Source organism: Mauremys mutica, chromosome 20 (assembly GCF_020497125.1).
Source record: "Mauremys mutica isolate MM-2020 ecotype Southern chromosome 20, ASM2049712v1, whole genome shotgun sequence".
Taxonomy (NCBI): Eukaryota; Metazoa; Chordata; order Testudines; family Geoemydidae; genus Mauremys; species Mauremys mutica.
Genome location: NC_059091.1, coordinates 12,178,420 through 12,198,517, shown reverse-complemented (window position 1 = coordinate 12,198,517; position 20,098 = coordinate 12,178,420). Strand labels below are relative to the sequence as shown.

The following is a 20,098-nucleotide window of genomic DNA, read 5'->3' as shown; positions in this document are numbered from 1 at the left end:
GAAAGCCAGTGAGCATGGAGATATCGATGATGGACATTGTGGCATCAACCACACCGAGGAACCTAATGAGGAGAAGAGAAAATACCCTTTTGATCAGAATTCATCACTTGAACATTGATTTTTGCGATCGCTCCACCAGCTCCTGTTGCTTAATTATACCTTTTTTACCCATTCCATGGAAAAAAATCATAGCCCAGGATTCTCAAGCTACCCCCTGCATCGGTTCATCTATTTATCATCTGTCATTAAAAGGCATTGTTCTCACCTGATGCAGATTTTAATATAGACTGAACGCATCGCTCCATCCGGCTTCTTAACTGGAAACATTGCAGGAGACAAAATAAATTAATATCTCAGTGTAAATTTCCTGACAGATAAACCCTCTTTTGTTTTTTAGGCGTACTAATATGGCTTAGTAATCAAACAGGTCCTAGAGTAGGTGTGAAAAATCCCTCAATAAACCTCTCCTCCCCTCCAGCAATCCATAAATAACTCTTCCTGTCCCTGGCACACAAATTAAAAAGCCTCTCCCAGCTGAGTGGCACAAATGAAATACAGTCTAGGGCAGGGGTCAGCAACCTTTCAGAAGTGGTGGGCCAAGTATTCATTTATTCTCTCTAATTTAAGGTTTGGCGTGCCAGTCAGACATTTTAACGTTTTTAGAAGGTCTCTTTCTGTAACATATAACTAAACTATTGTATGTAAAGTAAATAAGGTTTTTAAAATGTTTAAGATGCTTCAATTAAAATTAAATTAAAATGCAGAGCCCCTGGACCAGTGGCCAGGACGTGGGTAGTGTGAGTGCCACTGAAAATCAGCTCACGTGCTGCCTTCAGTCTAGGGTTAGCAGAAAGAGGAGACTGAAACAATGAGAACTCGTGGGTGTGAATTTGGACAGCTGGGAAAGTTAAGAACAATTTACAGCTGGCTCCCATTTCTGTAAAAGCAGTGCCAAAATCCTGGATCCCTCTATCATATGACCACGCATTAGACCAGCATATCTCCCACTATTGGCCAGCTCTAGCAATTATAACAATCAGCTACTCCCAGGTAAAGGAAGTTGCTCCTTTAGACCAAGCCACAGAGGCTTGTGTTTTGGCTGCTGAAGATCCTGACCTCTGTCCCATGCTGATTTTACACCCATGCTGTCTGGAAATGTGTGCACTGGAAGTTTGGGTCTATAACCAGACTTCCTGGCATGGGCTCATCTCTGCTTTAGAGGGAGACAATACCCAGAGTAGCCGGCCCGTGTTCCCATCCACATCTGATGCTCCAACTATGCTGCTAACAAGTGCCAGGATAAGAGAAGACAGCATCTGCTCCCTCATCTAGAAGGACCCTGCATTGGTTGCAACTTAGAACATGTAGTAGCTGGAAATATTATTTAGTGCCTGCCCTATGGGTATAATTTTGTAGGACTTGGGGACTGGGAGAGTTTGAAGAAGCTTCACAAAAATACTTTCCAAAGTTAAGAATGTGATTGCAGAGATGGTGGTTGGTTGGTGTAAATCCGCTGCTGTCCATGATCTGAGGATTGAGAGCAAGCTTCAGAAGAGAAAAGACAGGTGGTTACTTACCACCCTGGGCTTCTTCGACCGATACCCTCAGGTCAAACTTCTTACACTGAGATTCATCTTCCTTTCGTTTTGCGTTATAAATTATTGTTACTGTTACTGTTGCTTGTCCAGTTCCTTCTGCCTTCACAGTGAAGTCTTCATTCCATTTGAGCTGTAAAATTAATCCAGGGTTAATTTTCTTTTGTACTTCATCATTATTATTATTATTATTATTATTAATTAAAGACAGGGCAAATGAAGCTAATGAAGAAAATGAAGGTGGTGAGATTGACACTCACTCGCCCGGAGGGGCTGGAGGGACTCTGCAGAGATGATAGCATGAAGGAGAAAAAAGGTTACTTCCCAGGCAGTAACTCTTTGATCTCCAGATAGCAACCCATCCCCTCCTACTTCTGGATTCAGCTCAAAACCACACACTCCAGGTCACAAACCCTCGAACAATTTACCTCAGGATGTGTGAGGCAAACCTCATCCAGCCCAGGGCTGCTCACTCAGCTGCGGTGACTCACCCCTCCAACGGAGCCTGCAGTGACTATCCCTGGTCAGGGCTCAGGCCAGATGACCCCCAGGCACAAGTATTTCATTGTCCCCATCAGAGCTGAGAGTTACTCTGCACAACAGCACTAGTCGGCCAGGGACCTTCCTCCGGCCTTGCAGTGTTACAGACTCCCCAGGCTTCTGGCCTGCCCTTGATCCAGTTCCTGTTCCTGCCCCAGCCATGCCCGAGCCTTGTTCCAGCCCACTTCAGCCTCCTCTGTGCCCTGCTCTGACCTTGCTCCTGCCCCGCTCCAGCCTACATCTGCCTCCTGGCCCCCCAGGCCCTCGGACTGATTCCAAGCTGACTTTGACCATTGGCCTGCATCCGAACTCTGACTTCAATCTTGATTTGGCTTGTCTGTGGATTCTGACCCACGGCCTGTCCCCAGACCCTGATTTCAGCATTGCCCTTGGCCCAGTCCTGACGCTCCAGCCGGCTCCAGCCACCAGGCCTGACTGCCTAGAACCTAGGGCCTGACAGGATGTGGTGGATTCTCCATCACTTCAAGTCTTTAAGTCAAGACTGGATATCTACCTAAGAGACCCCTCACACCTCAGCTAGAAGTTATGGGCTTGATGCAGAAATTAGTAGGTGAGGTTCTCTGGCCTGTGTCATGCCGAAGGTCAGACGAGATGATCATAATGGTCCCTTCTGGTCTTAAAAATCTGAGTCAAAAGTGTGAATGCATTTGGATCTGGTGCCGGGAATATGAATTCCCCTCCCCCTCCCAAAAGGGTTTGGATGGGAGGCTCTAATCAAATCCCCTTTCTCTATAATTAGTGATCTGTACTAATCACACAGAGAAGCACGATACCTCTGCTGTTCTGGCCACTAGAGCGTCCTCATTTGAGATTCTGTACTTTATAGGCCTAGAATGATGTGTCAGGAAAATAGAAACGATCAAATTCAGGTCTTTGTGCTGCGGAATGTCTATCTGGTACTGCGCAAGAGCCTGGAACACCATGATGGTCGCCTAGAACACCAGGAAAAAGACAAGAGGGTTACACCGTATTGTCCTATTGCGCTGAACATCTGACAGCTTCTAAACTGACTCTTAAGGAAGAGGAACCAAAAATACAATGAAAGAAAACACCAAGGGTCCACTGGATGTCACGCAGGCAAAGGGTTATATAATAATATTACCTGGTTCCTCTGTAATGTGTTTCATCAGTAGATCTCCAAGCACTTTACAAAGCAGTACAAGATCTTTATTCCCATGTTGCTGATGGGGAAACGGAGGCACAGGGCAGCTTCATAGCGAGCTCGACCACGGTCCGTACCGGGGAGTGTTCCAGCACCAGACTCAACGGCCTTTGCCTGGCCGGAGTTAATGGTGCGGGCATTGTCGGTGCCGCGGTAGACATCGGTGCCGGCGATCCGATGGAGCATAGCGCTCGGCTGCGGAACAGGCGGCTCGGACGCAGCTTCAGGGCGAGCTCGACCACGGTCCGGACCGGGGAGCTTTCCGGCACCGGACTCGACGGCTCTTGCCTGGCCGGAGTTAATGGTGCAGACATTGACGGTGCCGCGGCAGACATCGGTGCCGGCGGTCCCACTGAACATAGCGCTCGGCTGCGGAGCAGGCGGCTCGTACGCAGCATCCTAGCGAGCTCGACCACGGTCCGTACCGGGGAGCTTACCAGCACCAGACTCGACGGCTCTTGCCTGGCCAGAGCTAACGGTGTGGATACTGCCGGTGCCGCGGCACACATCGGTGCCGGGCGATCCGACTGAACATCGCGCTCGACTGCGGAGCAGGCGGCTCGGACGCAGCTTCCGGGCGAGCTCGACCATGGTGCGTACCGGGGAGCCTTCCGGCACCGGACTCGACGGCTCTTGCCTGGCCGGAGTTAACGGTGCGGATATTGTCGGCGCCGCGGCCGACATCGGTGCCGGGCGATCCGACGGAGCCTAGCGCTCGGCTGCGGAGCAGGCGGCTCGGACACAGCTTCAGAGCGAGCTCGACCACGGTCCGTACCGGGGAGCTGTCCAGCACCGGACTCGACGGCTCTTGCCTGGCCGGAGTGAAAGGTGCGGATATTGTCGGTGCCGTGGCCGACATCGGTGCCGGGCGATCCGACGGAGCATAGCGCTCGGCTGCGGAGCAGGCGGCTCGGACGCAGCGTCAGAGTGAGCTCGACCACGGTCCGCACCGGGGAGCTTTCCAGCACCGGACTCGACGGCTCTTGCCTGGCCGGAGTGAAAGGTGCGGATATTGTCGGTGCCGCGGCAGACATCGGTGCCGGGCGCTCCGACTGAGCGTAGCGCTCGGCTGCGGAGCAGGCGGCTCGGACGCAGCTTCAGAGCGAGCTCGACCACGGTCCGTACCGGGGAGCTTTCCAGCACCGGACTCGACGGCTCTTGCCTGGCCGGAGTGAAAGGTGCGGATATTGTCGGTGCCGCGGCAGACATCGGTGCCGGGCGCTCCGATTGAGCGTAGCGCTCGGCTGCGGAGCAGGCGGCTCGGACGCAGCTTCCGGGCGAGCTCGACCACGGTGCGTACCGGGGAGCTTTCCAGCACCGGACTCAACGGCTCTTGCCTGGCCGGAGTAACTCTTCATCCTCCAGGAGAGAGGTCCATGCCGAGGGTACGTCGGTGACGGCGGTGCCATGAGGCCTTGGCGGCACCGGCGGTCCGGTGCCAAGGGAGCGCGCCGTGAAAACGAACTAGCGGTCGGCGCCGAGAGCGGAGGAGCAAGAGCTGCCTCCCTCAGGAGCTGTTCAAAACGAAAGCCCCGCTCCCCTTTGTTCACGGATTAAGGGCCTCACAAACGCGGCACTTATCTGTAAGGTAAGATCCCTCGAGGCACTTAGGAGAAGATCTCTTGTCGGCAGCGGCTCGTGGCCGGCCGAGCAATAGAAAACCCTGTGGACCGGGCACCGGACCCGGCCCCGGGTGAGGGGAAGGGGATAAACCCCAACCCCTGTAAAATAAAAACTATTCTACAAACAAACAGGTTTAACTACCACTATAAACAGAACGAGAAAAACTACGAGTAGCTAGGGAAGTGGAGGTCAGCTAAGCTGTGCTCCACTGTTCCAACGGCCGTCACGGGCGGAAAGAAGGAACTGAGGAGCGGACGGGCCGGCTGGGGTATATATCCTGCGCTATAGCGGCGCCACTCCAGGGGGCGCCCAGCCGGCCCGCCGGAGTTGCTAGGGTAAAAATCTTCCCAAGAGCCGTGCACGCGCGGCGCGCACACCTAAATGGAATGCATAGGAGCAATCACTCGAAGAAGAAGTAACTTTCCCAGGGTCACCCAGGAAGCCAGTGGCCAAGCCAGGACTAGAACCCATGGTCAATAAATATATTGTGCATGGTTAATTAGCTTCCCTTCGCTCCTAGCTATTAACAGGGGCCAATTGGCAGCTGGACAGAGCACAGCAAGATAGTGGCTCCTTCCATGTATATGTAACCCACACACATCCACAGGGTGTGGTGCTCTGTCCCCTCTAGTGGCACTGAGGGGACAGATGAGAGAGATTAATGAGTTCGATCCCACCCACCGACAACTGAGGTCTATCGGTATTACAAGTGGGGGCTTGTCTGGGACTCAAATGCGGGACCTCTTGCTAAATGCATGAGCCTCTCCTGCATGAGCTAAAAGCCATGTGGCCCTTAGCTAAGTCTGTAGCAGACACGTTAATATCTCTCTCTAAGTGGTCTCGGTGCCACTACAGGGAACATAGCACCATACCCAGGAGGTGTGTAGGTTACATATATAGAGACATCTATGCCACACAAAGAACAATGTTAGGGATAAAACACATGGCCTGTGACTCAGAAATACAGACCACTCCCAACCAAGCTTGTAGCATCATTTTAGGTAGAGAAAAGACAAGACTCAGTAGCAAGGAAAGTAAAGGGGCTTCTCTACTGAGGCTGCTGGACACAGACAGACCCTAAAGTTCCTAGTAGCCCCCGTACTCCAGGGAAGGGAGGGATATCTGAGGACTCTCCATCTTTATTTAGCTGTCACTAGCAGTAGGGCTTTTATCCTCTCCAGTAGGTTGTGTAAGCACAGTTTAATAAAAAATCCAAAAAACATAACCTTACAGTTCTACTTAGAGGTGGATAAAACACAAATTGATTCAGATTAGTCATGATCCACCATGGCTTTGTCATTTGGACTCAGTCCGTTGGTCCTGCACACCCGGTACCCTCTCTCCAGACCAATGGCCAAAAAACAACAAATGCTAGAATGAGTCCAGATGCGTGTGTGTTTTTGCCCATGGGAAGAGAAGGCCCATTGACTCCCCAGGAAAACTCACTATCTTAAAGAGAAGCATGTGCTTGCACCCATCACCTTGGCAGGATGGAGCCTCTAGTTAGAAGATTCAGTCATACTCCTGTGCTGGTCTCTGCCTTAGGTTAACAATGGCAAAGACCTGATAGGTCACGTTGCCCATCTCCCAGGCAATGCAGGAGTGTTCTCTACTGGGCATTCTCCAGGGCTTTCTACAATGACGCAAGTGATCAGAATCCCATCCCTTCCGATGGGAGAGCTGCCCACAAAACACAGTTTTGGAAGGATACCCGGGACTATAAGGATCATACTCACTTGGGTAGATCCATAGCCCCCTCCATAGTAGTTCTGCTCTCTCAGCCATCTGACTATGGGACCTGCCAACTCATATTTCTTCATTTTCAGCAAGGCCAGCAAGGCGTACGAGGTGCCCTCAATGTTGAAGGTGCGGGCGTTCCGCTCTTCCCAGCGATTTCCCCCTAGGCAGCAGCAAAGAAGGCGAGCTAAAGGACTCTCCCCAAGGACATCCACTTATTCTGAGCAGGTCTGACTAGACCATACCATCACCTGACACCTTCCCCAACTTTCTGCATGGAGAATCTGTAAGTTGAACTGATTGTTGCCCCTTTTAGGGGTGAGCAGCTACCCAATATTTGGGGTCTTGGGAGGATTGTTTCAATTAGGATGAGGAATTGGTGATAGGCCTCTGGTACGTTCTCTGGTGTAAACCTGATTGATTACGAAAATGCACAGAAAGTCCCGTTTTCCCTGAGCTTGAGAGAAACCAGCAGCAGGCAACTTCCTTGCTGAGAAACCCCCAAGTCTGCCTCTGAAGTGAGTTCTAGGCCCAACAAGCAATGTCTCTCTGCTTGTTTCATAACACTTCTCCAGGCTTTCAGCTGGTTTCTGCCTCTAACGCACAGGGTGCAAAACCAACATGCTAGCCTCTGTGTTTGCCGTCAGGGAAACCTCTCAGCCCACATGACTTAGCTCTTGACCTGCGGTGTGCCTTTGGGAGTCCCTACATTGTTTTTAGCTGTGTCTACTACAGAAAGAGTCTTGATTGTTCCTTCCACTGAGTCTGAAAGAGTGCCTGGCACACCCATTAACTTGAACAAGGGCCTGGTCTACACTTAAAACTTAGATCGTGATAGCTGTGTTACTCAGGGCATGTGAAACATCTGCACATACACCCACTTCCGGAGTGCTATAGCTATGTCAAACTAATGCCTAGTGCAGACACAGCTAAGTCAATGGAAAAATGCTTCAGTTGATCTAGCTACCGTTGATCATGGTGGTGGAGTTCCTACAGAGATGGAAAACCCCTTCCATCGGTGCAGTCTGCGTCTACAATAGGGGGTGATACCGGGATAGCTGCAGCACCGTAGCTTTGCCGCTCTAGTCCCTGCATTGTAGACATGGCCAAGGTCTGTGACTGTTTGGGGATCAAACACCCACCTGGCACCTTTCAACACAACATTGTTATATCTAGACAACAGCTTTGTCCTGCCCTGTTTTAACTATCCCAAACAATGGGGCAAACTCCATTTTCTTTGCGGGTAATATTATTCTATATCCTTTGCTCAGTTTCATCTAGTTACATCCTCTTGAGCCACCTTTTTCTCTCTTTTTATCTTTGGGGTTTACATCTTTTAGATATACGTACAGAGCTCTCAGATTCCTCCTGAGGTCAAGTAATACCATACATCTCTGCCACATCCAGATCTCAGACACATTGGTGTAAATCTGGAATAAGTCCACTCAACCCAGGAGAGTTACTCTGGATTTATACCCAGTCTGATCAATCTCAAATCTGGCTAAAAGGAACAAATCTATGCCCGTTATTCATTCCTCATAAATTAATCCCTCTTCAACCTCCTTTGCTTCTCTTCCCTGAACCCCATCCTGACTTGGCCACATCTTTCCAGTACTTGATAAGACGCACTCATTTACCTGTCGAAGCTTTCATGAGCGTCTTCTCAGTGTCCAGTGTCCCCTCCATGGCTAAGGCATAGGACGCAAGAGCCACAGTGTACGGTCTGGTTAGAGACTGGTACCTTTGGGCTAGGTAGTCACCGGCTTTGCCGATGCTGACTTCCAACCTCTAGAAGGTGACAAAGAAAACAGAAGAAAATCAAACTCGTTGGTTAGGCTGAGGTTTCGGGTAGTGTTAATGCCGAGGAGGGGTGCAGGATTGAACATGGGACCTCTGGAGCTAAATGCATGAGCCTCTAGTGCATGAACTAAAAGCCTGAAGGCTCTAGAGCAGACTCATTAAGCTCTCTCTACGTGGTCTCAGTGTCACTAGATGGGACAGAACACCACACCAGGAGGTGTGTGGATTACATTAACACATTACGAATTCAAGTGGCTTCCAGCTTTATTTAATTTCACAGTGAATTTTGTGCAGGTGATATACAGAGGAGGCTGAAGACATAGAAGTGAGATATTTGAGGGCAGCGAAAGGGGACATTTCTGGACCACATGCAGAATGTCAGCAGGAGTGAGACCAGTGTCTGTGGCAGGACCGGCCCTAGCCAAAATAGCACCTCAGAGTGTCTTTGGGGTCCCATCCTCTATTTGTTAAATTTTGAATACCTTATTTTTTATTGCATTTGTAGCCCATTTCACGACTTCAATGCATGATTAGTATGTATGATTTATCCCTGTTGTACAAGATGATAAATTTGCACGCTAGGAGCTGTAAATCTGTATTTATTCATGCCATATATAAGCAAATAAAAAGTTTCCTCTAAGCTTATAGAAACAAAGCTTATACATCCAGAACATTCTAGTAGGTTAGTGAAAAATGACTCCTCCACATACAGAATACCGGAAACATCAATTGTCCTTTTTGTCTCTAACAACAAAAACAGCACCCTGAGCCCAGCACTCCCCCACACAAGTCCAGCAGCCGAGGCGGTTTCCTGGATTGCCTGCCCCCAAAATCTGGCCCTGGTCTGTGGTATCAGACAGAAGCTGCAAGAGAGGAGGATGAGGTGATGTGGTGGGCACGTACAAAGAGGGGATGAAGAGAGTCATAGGTGCCGACTCCGTGTGTGCTCTGGGGCTCAAGCACCCATGGAAAAAAATAGGGGGTGCTCAGCACCCACCAGCCACAGTGGTTCTGCCCCAGCTGGCCGCCGATCAAGCCCCCGGGGCTGGCCGCTGATTAGCAAGCAACTGTTGGGAGGCGCTTGGGGGAGGGGACGGAGATGAGGGAGCGGCAGGCTGGTGGTGGGGGACTTTGAGAGAGGGGGCGGAGCAGGGGCAGGAAGAGGCGGACCAAAGATGGGGCCTCAGGGGAGGGGGCGGAGTGGGGACAGGGCCTCAGGGCAGAGCAGGGGTGGAGCATCCATTGGGAAAAATAAAACTCAGCACTTGTGAAGGGAATTTTGTTAGGGAGGCGTTTGAGAGTAACGTTTACAGGCAGAAAAAAAGAGGACGACCAAGAAAATAGTGGAAAGACAGTGGACAGGAGGACAAAGTGCATATGGAGAAAATGTAGGACTGGCAAGCCTGAAGAAGAAAGATGGAGGCAATTCTGGAGGATGTCCTCCGTTTAGCCCCACGAATGGTACAGTGGCTGAGCAAGCCTCCCCGGGATGAGAGAGGGTAGTGTCGTCCCCATGTGCCACTCATGCTGGTTTGACCGGGATCCAAGATCTAATAATACCAAGCTCTTATATCACACTTTTCCTCAGCGCTTTACGAAGGAGGTCAGTCTTTTTAGCTCCAAATTACAGAAAAGGAAACTGAGGCACAGAGTAGGAAAGTTATTTGCCTGAGGTCCCTCAGCTGTTGTGGGATGAGAACTCAAGTCTCCTGAAACCTAGTCCAGTGCTCTGCCCACTAGGCCCCGCTTCCCTCACCCTACAGATGACTGCCTCTGTCCTCATGCCGTACTGCTACAGCCGCAGTCAGCTGGCTCCCCCTCACTATAAAAGAGAGGGGACAGCCCTGGTGGAGTGAGCCGTAATAATAGATGGAGGAACCTTCGCGAAGTCATAACAAGTGTAAATACACGTCATGAAAGCTGCCCTGGCTCCTGGACAGCGCTGCAGTGGCGTGGCTCCAGTGGGACCGGGACTCGCAGCCCCGCCCCCTTACCATGCGGTTCTGACTCAGTGGGAGGAGTTCAGGCCCTGCCGGAGCCACACCGCTGCAGCGCTGTCCAGGGCCGCTCCTGATGTGGTGCGCTGAGGCGATGGGGGAAGGCAGATGAGGGGCTGGGGGCCCTGCGGGGCCTTGGGCAAATTGCCCCACTTGCCCCGTCATCTGGGTGGCCCTGGTCAGGAGAGGATGAGGAAGACGCTACCGGCAGGAGTGGTTCCATGGCGGCTTCTGGATTTTCTGGGACTGGTTCGTCCCAAGCCCCAGGTGTAACCTCCAGTGGGGGTGGGCTTGGATCTGGGTTTTGCGAGGGATCCTGAGGTGGAGCAGTGCCGAGATGGGGTGCGGTGCTACGACAGAGTGGTACCGCTATGTAGAGCAGTGCTGGTCCGTCGAGCGATGACTGGGGAGTGCAGTCTGAGGTCGATGCGAGCGCTGCTGCGAGGTCACAGATTGGGATCTGAACCTTGAGCAGGACCATGACTTGTTAGCTGATGACCACCTCAAACAGAAACAGCTCCGAGGGTCGGGGCTGAGAGACTGGTGCCGCGAGTCAGACCAGTGCCACGAGTCAGACAGGCACGGGGCATATGTACGGCACCGGGACTCGGAGCGATGCAGAGATCCTGGTCGGGGGGTAGATGGCCCAAACATAGTGGGTTTGCCTCTTGAAGGTGCTTGGCTTTGGGGTAATGGAGGCCTTGAGACTGGAGACTTGGGAGCCATCATTTCTATAAGCCCCCTAGCGGCCCCAGAAGTGTCTGGTGTGGAGGGTAGCATCACCTCCTCCACCTGCAGCTGTGGGGAGTCCAGGAGTGCTGGGCTTCCTGGAGAGACGAGAGCCCATGGGGGTTGAGCCTAACTAGAGGGTCTGTTGGCCTTAGGCACATGCTCTGCAACGTGCCCTGCCGAGGCGACGGTTTCTGAATCAGGCCATTGTGGAGGCTTGTCCTTGATCTGCTTCTTGTGGGCAACTGGCGAGTGGGAGCGGTGCTGAGCGGAACGCTTCTGGGCCCTGGGAGACCGCCGACCCCTGGGAGTGCTGCTGACGGCACCGCTGGAGGGGTGCTCTGCACCGAAGCACTCAGGGCCGGGTCCTGCTGCAGACAGAGGGCTGACTCCATGAGGAGTTGTTTTAAACGAGTGTCCCTCTCCTTTCTAGTGTGAGGTTTGAAGGCCTTGCAGATCTTGCACTTTTATCTGCCTGATGGGCGTCTCCCAGACACCAGAGACAGGAGTCATGGGGGTTGCCCGTAGGCATAGGCTTGGCACAGGAGCTATAGGGTTTGAAGCCCTGGGACTGCATGCCCTGGAGCCCCAAGGGGCACTCATTGAAGGGGAACTCCCCCCCCAACCACTAAAGACTACAATTAACAACTAGAAGAGAACAATTAACTAACAACGGGTAACTATATACAAAGATAAGCAGAAGAGCCAGGGATTAGTGGACCACTTGCAAGAAAGAAACCACTGTTCGAACAACCATCACAGGCAGTAAGAGGGAACTGAAGGGGGGTCGGGCCGCCAGGATCGTATATAGAGCGCCATACCGGTGCCACTCCAGGGGCTCCCCAGCTAGTCTGATGGGTAGCTGCTAGGGAAAAGTTTCCGACAGCCGTGCACGCAGCACATGCACACACCTAACTGGATTTGATATCAGCAAGCACTCAAAGAAGAACTCATTGGTCCCAATGAAGGAAAATCACTATATAAATGGGGTGCCATGAAACTTTGGGTTCGTTCTTCCAAGACTTCCCCGGAGCATCATGGGGCATCCCTTTGACCCTTTAGCAACATACTCCCTGCTCTTTCTTACATGGTCGCGTTCCTGGTGGCGATAACTTCAGCCCGGAGGGTGTCTGAGCTGAGGGCCCTAATGTCAGAGCCGCCTTACACCGTATTTTATAAGGACAAGGTTCAGCTCAAGCCCAATCCGGCCTTCCTCCCAAATGTTGTGTCGCAGTTCCACATCAACCAGGACAGTTTCCTCCCAGTTTTCTACCCTAAACTCATTTGAGTAGCAGGGATCAACCTAGCTGGCCACTAGATTGATCCGGACTCTGGACTGATAACTATAACATTGACTGGCGGGTCAGTGTGTGTGTGTGGTGTGTGATTGAATGCGTATGTTAATTGTTGTATCTTCAATAAATGTGGCGTATTGCCTTTTCCCCTGAAAAAGATCTCATGTGCTTCTTATAAGCATAACACCATGGGGTGTGGTTCATAGGGGCTGGAAAGATGGGAAAACCTGGGTATGAACGTAGAAGTGACTCTACGGTGCAGAGATACTCACGTTGACTTGATCCTTGCAGATGTCCTTGGCCTCTTCCAATGCAATCAGCACAAAAGCTGTTAAAGAGACATCAGGCTCAGCACCCTTGTACCCTCCCTAAAGGGGAGCAAAGGACAGATTTGGGATAAGAAAGTCCCCCGAGTACCATGAAAAGAAAGAATTAATCCTAGGACCTCAGCATAGGAAATTATAGCAGAATATATGCTTCCTAGAAAGCTACCCAAGAATGGACTCTCAGTCATGGCCAGACCTATAGCTGGGCCAGGTTCTGATCTCAGTTACTGTTACTCCTTTATCAGTGTGGAGGAACTCCATCCAAGTCAATAGAGATGCTTCGTATTAAACCAGTGTGAGAGAATTTAGCTCACCAGGCCGGTGCTCAGGTCCTGCCACTAGCTCCCAGGCAGCTTCCCGTGAGTTAATGGATCAAGGCCCAGTGACATCAAAAACCAAACTTTGGCCTGTGAAGCACCAAGACAGCTGCACTCCTCTGGGGCAATGCAAGTCACTAAGCCCAGGACGAAGCGCATGAGAGGCGTGGACAAGGCATTCTCGGTTGAGGGGAGCTAGCTGGGGAACCAATGCCCAGGGGAGATCAGACCAGGCCAGAGCCTAAGCATCTTTAGTAAATGCTGCAAAACTATCCCCTTTGGAGATGTCTTTCAACCGTGAGAACAACAGTCATGGCACTAACCCCACCCACTTCTATCTAATAAACCCTGATATAGACACCTCCTAAACCCAGACATGGACACCCCCTTCTGCCCTAAACCCTAACACTGAGATTCCTAACACAGAGACCCCTTAAACCCAGACACTGACATCCCTAAACCCCAGGGGTGCTGGAACAATTTTTATAGTGGGGATGCTGAGAGCCATTGAACCAAACTGTAACCCTGTATATAATGGAAACCACTTCAAGCCAGGGGGTGTTGCAGCACCTCCAGCACCCCTAGTTCCAGCACCTCTGCTAAACCCTGACACCCCTTCAATCCCTAAACCCTAACACTAAAATCCCTAAACCCCACCCTGAGACCCCTAAAATCTAACACTGATGCCTCCTAAATCCTGACACCAACACCCCCTTCTACACCTTAAACCCTGACACTGAAACCCCCAAGCCTTGACACTGACAACCCCTTCTACCCTAAACCCTAACACTGAGACCCCTAAATCCTGACACTGACACCCCCTTTTACCTAATAAACCCTAACACTGACACGCCCTAAACCCTGGCACCCCTAATCCCAACCCTGACACCCCTAACTCCAACAATGACCCCCCTTTCAGTCCTAAACGCCAAACAACAACAAAACCAAAAATGATCTACCCCCAGCAGAATGTTTACCCCCAAAAAGGGAGAAATGCCAAAGACTCCATGAAGTCCACTAAGGACTAAATAGATACATTCTGGTCCATTGGGCCTGAATCTCCATTCACTGCTGCCAATGTAACTGCACCGGGAGAGAGAGAGGAGATCAGTCTGCGTGAGCACAGACTTTGGGATGTAGCCCAGTAAGACGTCCCTTTGAATTATGAACCAACAAGTTGCTGTGATGATTGAGGTGGGTAGTGACTGGTGTGTAAAAGTCAAAGGAAACACGTACAACCATCTCTCCGCGGATTACGGGGGCATCTTCTTGGAAGACCCCATCCAGTTTCTGCTTTTCCAGGATCAGCCATTTCACTGCCCCGCAGATAACTTGGTTTTCAATGGGCACCAGTTTCTTAGCCATGGCAAAGACCTTCACCACGTACGCCGTCAGCCTGAGGGCAGAATCAATCACATCACGATCACTCCTGCCTTCCCAGAACTGCCCTCAGTGTGAAAGCTGGACCGTCTGCACTCAGGTATCAGTTGAGACATTTTACAGCAGTAAATGGAGTGAGGTTCATGTGGGTCAGTTTATGGTAACCTGAGTGAGCAGGAGCTAGGGAAAATGTCACCACTTGTCCAGAAAGCACATCTACACATTGCTCCCTATTACGGCTGGCTCTACTTGAGATGTGCCGAGCTCTCGCCGCCTGCAGTATGACCAGGATGGTGGGGTTGGGGGCCCGCTGTGGGCAGCTGGCCACTGGGAACTGGACCAGAGAGTCATCAAACTCATCTTCACACAAGCCAGTGAACAGCTGTAAAGATGGTAACGGTTAGTCTGAGCCAGCTACAAACTAGCCAGCTAAAGTGAAAGGACCTGGAGTTCATTACTAAGGCTGCGAGTCTGTCATGGAGGTTGTGGAAGTCACGGATTCCGTGACTTTCTGTGACTTCCACAGATGCAGCGGCTGGTGTGGCTGGCCCAGGGGACCATCCGAGCATCAGTCCCGGGGGTGTCCCTGGGGACCACCTGAGCAGCAGCAGTGCCAGGGGCCACCCTGGGGGAAGTCTGAGCAGCGGCTGGAGCAGCAGCCAGGGAGCAGCCCCGGAGGCCGTCGGAGAGCAGTCCCCAGAGGCCTTGGAACAGTGGGCAACTGGATGCAGTCAGCCCCCACCACCGGAGCAGGAGCCAGCCATCAGCCCCTGGGAATCCTCCAGTGCAACGGCACCCCGGGGACTCCCAGAGCAGGGGCGCCCTAAGAGCAGCTAAGCATTAGTCAGGGGTGTGACACCCTGATGGGGTATTTCTGGTAAAAGTCATGGACAGGTCATGGGCCGTGAATTTTTGTTTATTGCCTGTGGCGTGTCCATGACTTTTACTAAAAATACCCATGACTAAATCTTCGCTTTATTCATTCCCAATCTCTCAAGCCATCCGCTCACCCACACTGACCTGTCACTGAAATCACTGGGGGCCACATTTACAAGGTATTTAGGCACCTAAAGATGCAAATAGGTACCCAGCGGGATTTTCCAAAGTGCCTAAGTGAGTTAGGCACCAAACTTCTATTGACTTTCAAAGGGAATTAATCCCCTACTCTGCTTAGGTGCTTTTGTAAATCCTGCCAGGTGCCTGTCTCATCTTTGGGCGTCGTTCCATTACCATCTGTGGGAGTTGGATTGGGAATTTTTTCCCATTGTGTGTGTTGACCTTTGCCCTCTGGTTCTGGGCTGGAGACTGACTTGCTCTGGCTCACAAATTACATGTGTAGGATCAGGCTAATGCTGAGCAAGAGGGTGCATTAGAAAACCCACTGTCCTCACCAAGTGCTTGATGGCCGGGCTTTGAAAGCAGAGTATGAGAAGTCAGGTTTTTTGTAAGCCATCTGCTGCGTGTAACCTGAAACAGGGAGAGTAAGAAGGAGCTGTGCAATGTCTGGCGAGCGTCTAATGAGGACTTTACATGCGTAAGGCAAACCAAGTCAGAGCTGTGACCCCTGCCGCTGGTGTCTGAGCTGTGTGGCTCTCCCTTTTTCTGCAGGTATCTCTCAGGAGGGACACAGCACAACAACTCAAGGGAAGCAAAGGCAGAAAGCCGTCTGGTGGGGAAGCCGATTGGCATGGGCACTGCCCCATTCCTCACCAGCATGAATCCTCCCTTCGGGGTGGGAGTGGGGCCAAGTGATTACAATGTATGGGGACTTGGGAGGCAGGATGCCTGGGTCCTATGCCAGGCTCCGGGAGGGGAGGGTGGGTTAGTGTTTGGAGCAAGGTGCTGTGAGTCAGGACTCCTGGGTTCAGTTCTCACTTCTGTCACTCACTGCGTGATGCAATGTTGGGCAAGTCACTGTCTGCCTCAGTTTCCCCATATTGTAAAAGCTTAATGGATGATGGGATGTTTGTAGTTTGGATTCCGTGCCTAATTTAGGCAGCCCACAAGGGGGGCCATGGTGTAGTGACAGAGACACCTGTTCCTTCAGGAGCTAGGCTGAAACCTACCAAGTTCTCTCAATGGTCATGAGCTTCTCTATCCTTCCTTGCTACCAAGTGCTGAAATGGATTTGAACTGTGGGTGAATGGCCTCCACCCCATGACCATCTCATTCCCCACACAATAGCCATAGGCCAGCAATAGTTTAAAACAAATAGGTAGCAGATTTAAAACAAATAAAAGGAAGTATTTCTTCATGCAACGCACAGTCAACCTGTGGAATTCCTTGCCAGCGGATGTTGTGAAGGCCAAGAGCATAACAGGGTTCAAAAAAGAACTAGATAAATTCATGGAGGACAGGTCCATCAATAGCTATTAGCCAGGATGGGCAGGAATGGTGTCCCTATCCTCTGTTTGCCCGAAGTTGGAAATGAGCAACGGGGGATGGATCTCTTGATGATTGCGTGTTCTGTTTGTTCCCTCTGGGGCGCCTGGCATTGGTCACTGTCGGCAGATAGGATACTGGGCTAGATGGACCTTTGGTCTGACCCAGTAGGGCCATTCTTATGTTCTTATGTTAATGAACAGGAGTCCAAAAGCCCATCAGGACTGAAAACGGAGTTGGGCGTTTGTCTGCATAGGAAGGTCTATTCATAGTTATAATGACTAATGCCGGTGTACACTGGTGGAGGGATATTAAACCTCATGCTTCAGGTCTTAAACCAACCTCTAAAAGGAGACCTAAAGTGGGAGGCAGATTCTCTCTCTATTTTAGGGTCTTATTTGACCCCCATTCCCATAGTATTAGGGTGCTTCACATTCTTCATTGTAACTACCAGGGGCACCGGAACAATGGGGGCCAAGGGGACAAGGTCCCTCCCACTTTTTCCCTGCCTTATGGGTGACTGATGTGGGGGAGAGGAGTGAGTGGCAGAATGGGGGTGGGAAAAGGTGGAGGATGGGCAAGACCTTGGGGGGGAAGAATCCTAATGGGGTGGGGCCTTGGGGCAGAGCATGGGTGGGCCCAGCAGGGGAGGAGCTTTGTGGGGAAGGGCAGAGTGGAAGCAGGGCCACGCTCCAGGTGATGGTGGGAATTTGCGGAGCTCCTGCCATCTACCCTCACAACCCCCCCTGTGCAGCAGGGCACTGAGACTCTCCCTGTTTGCAGAGGGGGAAATGGAGTCACGGAGAGATTAAGTGACTTGCCCAACATCACACCAGGAATCTGTGGCAGAGCAGGGAACTGAACTGGTATCCCCTGAGCGCCAGGCCAGCTGCCTGATCCCTGGGCTCTCTATCTATTGCCCAATGTGCTTAACGTGAGGTTTCTGAAACATTTGGTACCGGCCATTCTCCGACACAGGCTACTGGGCTAGATGGACCTCGGGGCCAGGCCTGTGTCCCTAACACGAGCCTGAAGAGGGATTTGCTGTCTGGCATGAGAAGTACTTACCTTGCATGATCAACTTGATGGCTTCGGCCCTACGTTCCACCCCGATCCTTTCCCACTGCTCGGTGCTGTCCAGGTAGATGGTGGCGATGACGGGGGCGGTCATGCCGATCATGTTCTCTTCCCCAGAGCCGGACGGCGTCACAATGAGATGCTTCAGGTTGGCCCCGTCAATGGAGTTTTCGGCAATCATTGTCACCAGGTTTCCTGGCCAAGGAAATAATGTTGTGTGAATTAAAGCAGGGAGAGCAGGTGCTGGTGGGGACAGAGAGACAGACAGACCTCTCTGCGGGCAGTGGCAGCTCAATCCTGCATGGTACTGAGCACACCCAAACCCCATGAAAGTCAGATCCTATCCCAGCAAAAATTGATCTCAGCCCTGTGTGCTGACAAAGTTCCTACAATGCTCTGAGCATTTCTCACCAAGCCCTCCTAGGTACTTCACTCCAGCTCTGCCAGCGGTGGGGATAGAACCTGGACACTCCCACTCTGAAAGCACCAGCCCTTGCTGGTTGAGGTTAAAGGAAGGGTTATTATCCACATTTTACAGGTGGGGACCTGAAGCACAGACAGGCTAAGAGAGCTGCCCAAAGTCACCAGGGACATCTGTGGAAGAGCAAGATCTTGAACTCAGGCTTCCGAAATACTAAGCTAAGCTAGGGCCCAAACCACTAGGCCATCCTGTCTAGTGACATAGGCTGCCCCCTGGGTGCTCCTTATTTCTGTGCACCTGTCTCTCCTGTCAGCACCTTGTTTAGCCACACGCTGACAATGACCTTCCTCTATCTTGGCCATTAATGCTCAATAGTGCACGTAGACAGTTGTAACAGAACCAAGTGGGTAATCGGTCCACCTCCTGTGAGTGTAGCTACCAGAGAAGAATTCATTGCTCCCTTCACTCTGTTTCTAAAGCATAAAACACTTTCAAATCAGAGGCCCTTGCCTTGGATGCTGACTTTGGTCTCCGATTCTGTGTCTGGAACCATGTCATCTATATCTGCCGCTTTCACCTTCACTTCTTGGACTCCCCCTGAAAAGGAAGGGCAAGGAAAAGAGACACTGAAATGCCATCCATCCAGCTGGCTGAGCTTTGCTGCTGGTTCTTGAATTATACCCTACAATGCTCATAGAGAGACCTGCACAATCCACTGATGTGCTAGGGAAAAGGGAGGGAGGGGGCAGCTGAGATGAGAATCAGGAAGCTATGAATACGGGGCAGGCAGAGGAGGCTGCATTTCAGTGGCAGCTGAATTGCTCTGCATATTGCCGATTCTAGTCTTCTGTGATGAGCCTGATTTTGACCTCCATCTCAGCCAACACTAAACCAATCCCTCTGAAATATCCCACGCACGATCGGATGCCAGGGTAGAATTTTTCAGGGAAGTTTGCTGCAGATCCAGTTAAGGGTTTGGGTTAGATACATGGGCTCCAGAAACAGAAATGTCCTCACTTAGGCCTGATCTACACTACAAGTTTAGGTCAAATTTAGCAGCGTTAAATCGAATTAACTCTGCACCCATCCACACAACAAAGCCATTTACTTCAACATAAAGGGCTCTTAAAATCGATTTCTGTACTCCTCCATGACGAGGGGACTAGCGCAGAAATCAACATTGCCAGTTTGAATTAGGGTTAGTGTGGATGCAGTTTGACGGTATTGGCCTCCGGGAGCTATCCCACAGTGCACCATTGTGACTGCTCTGGACAGCAATCTGAATTCGGATGCACCAGCCAGGTAGACAGAAAAAGCCCCACAAACTTTTGAATTTCATATCCTGTTTGTCCAGCGTGGAGAGCTCATCAGCACAGGTGATCATGCAGAGCTCATCAGCGCAGGTAACCATGCAGTCTGAGAATTGAAAAAGAGCTCCAGCATGGACCGTATGGGAGGTACTAGATCTGATTGTTGTAGGGGGAGAAGATTCCGTGCTAGCAGAACTATGTTCCAACAGACGAAATGCCAAAATATTTGAAAAAATCTCCAAGGGCATGATGGAGAGAGGCCACAATAGGGACTCATATCAGCACCACGTGAAAGTTAAGGAGCTCAGACAAGCATTTCAGAAAACCAAAGAAGCAAACGGAAGGTCCGGGGCAGAGCTGCAGACATGCCACTTCTACGCTGAGCT

The 20,098-nt window shown here is 51.3% G+C and overlaps 1 protein-coding gene across 1 annotated transcript in view; it reads right to left on the bottom strand.

The window, feature by feature from the left end:
• Window positions 1-20,098, bottom strand: part of LOC123353780 (A.superbus venom factor 1-like) — a 28,745-nt gene that overhangs the window by 2,576 nt on the left and 6,071 nt on the right. The window contains exons 4-13 of the mRNA XM_044995190.1: window positions 18,913-18,999; window positions 17,973-18,176; window positions 15,914-15,989; window positions 14,379-14,538; window positions 12,772-12,867; window positions 8,316-8,466; window positions 6,678-6,841; window positions 2,930-3,088; window positions 1,578-1,728; window positions 266-317 (exon numbers count right to left, since the gene is read on the bottom strand). Coding sequence (XP_044851125.1) covers window positions 266-317; window positions 1,578-1,728; window positions 2,930-3,088; window positions 6,678-6,841; window positions 8,316-8,466; window positions 12,772-12,867; window positions 14,379-14,538; window positions 15,914-15,989; window positions 17,973-18,176; window positions 18,913-18,999 — 1,300 coding nt within the window. The remainder of the gene's footprint in view (window positions 1-265; window positions 318-1,577; window positions 1,729-2,929; window positions 3,089-6,677; window positions 6,842-8,315; window positions 8,467-12,771; window positions 12,868-14,378; window positions 14,539-15,913; window positions 15,990-17,972; window positions 18,177-18,912; window positions 19,000-20,098) is intronic.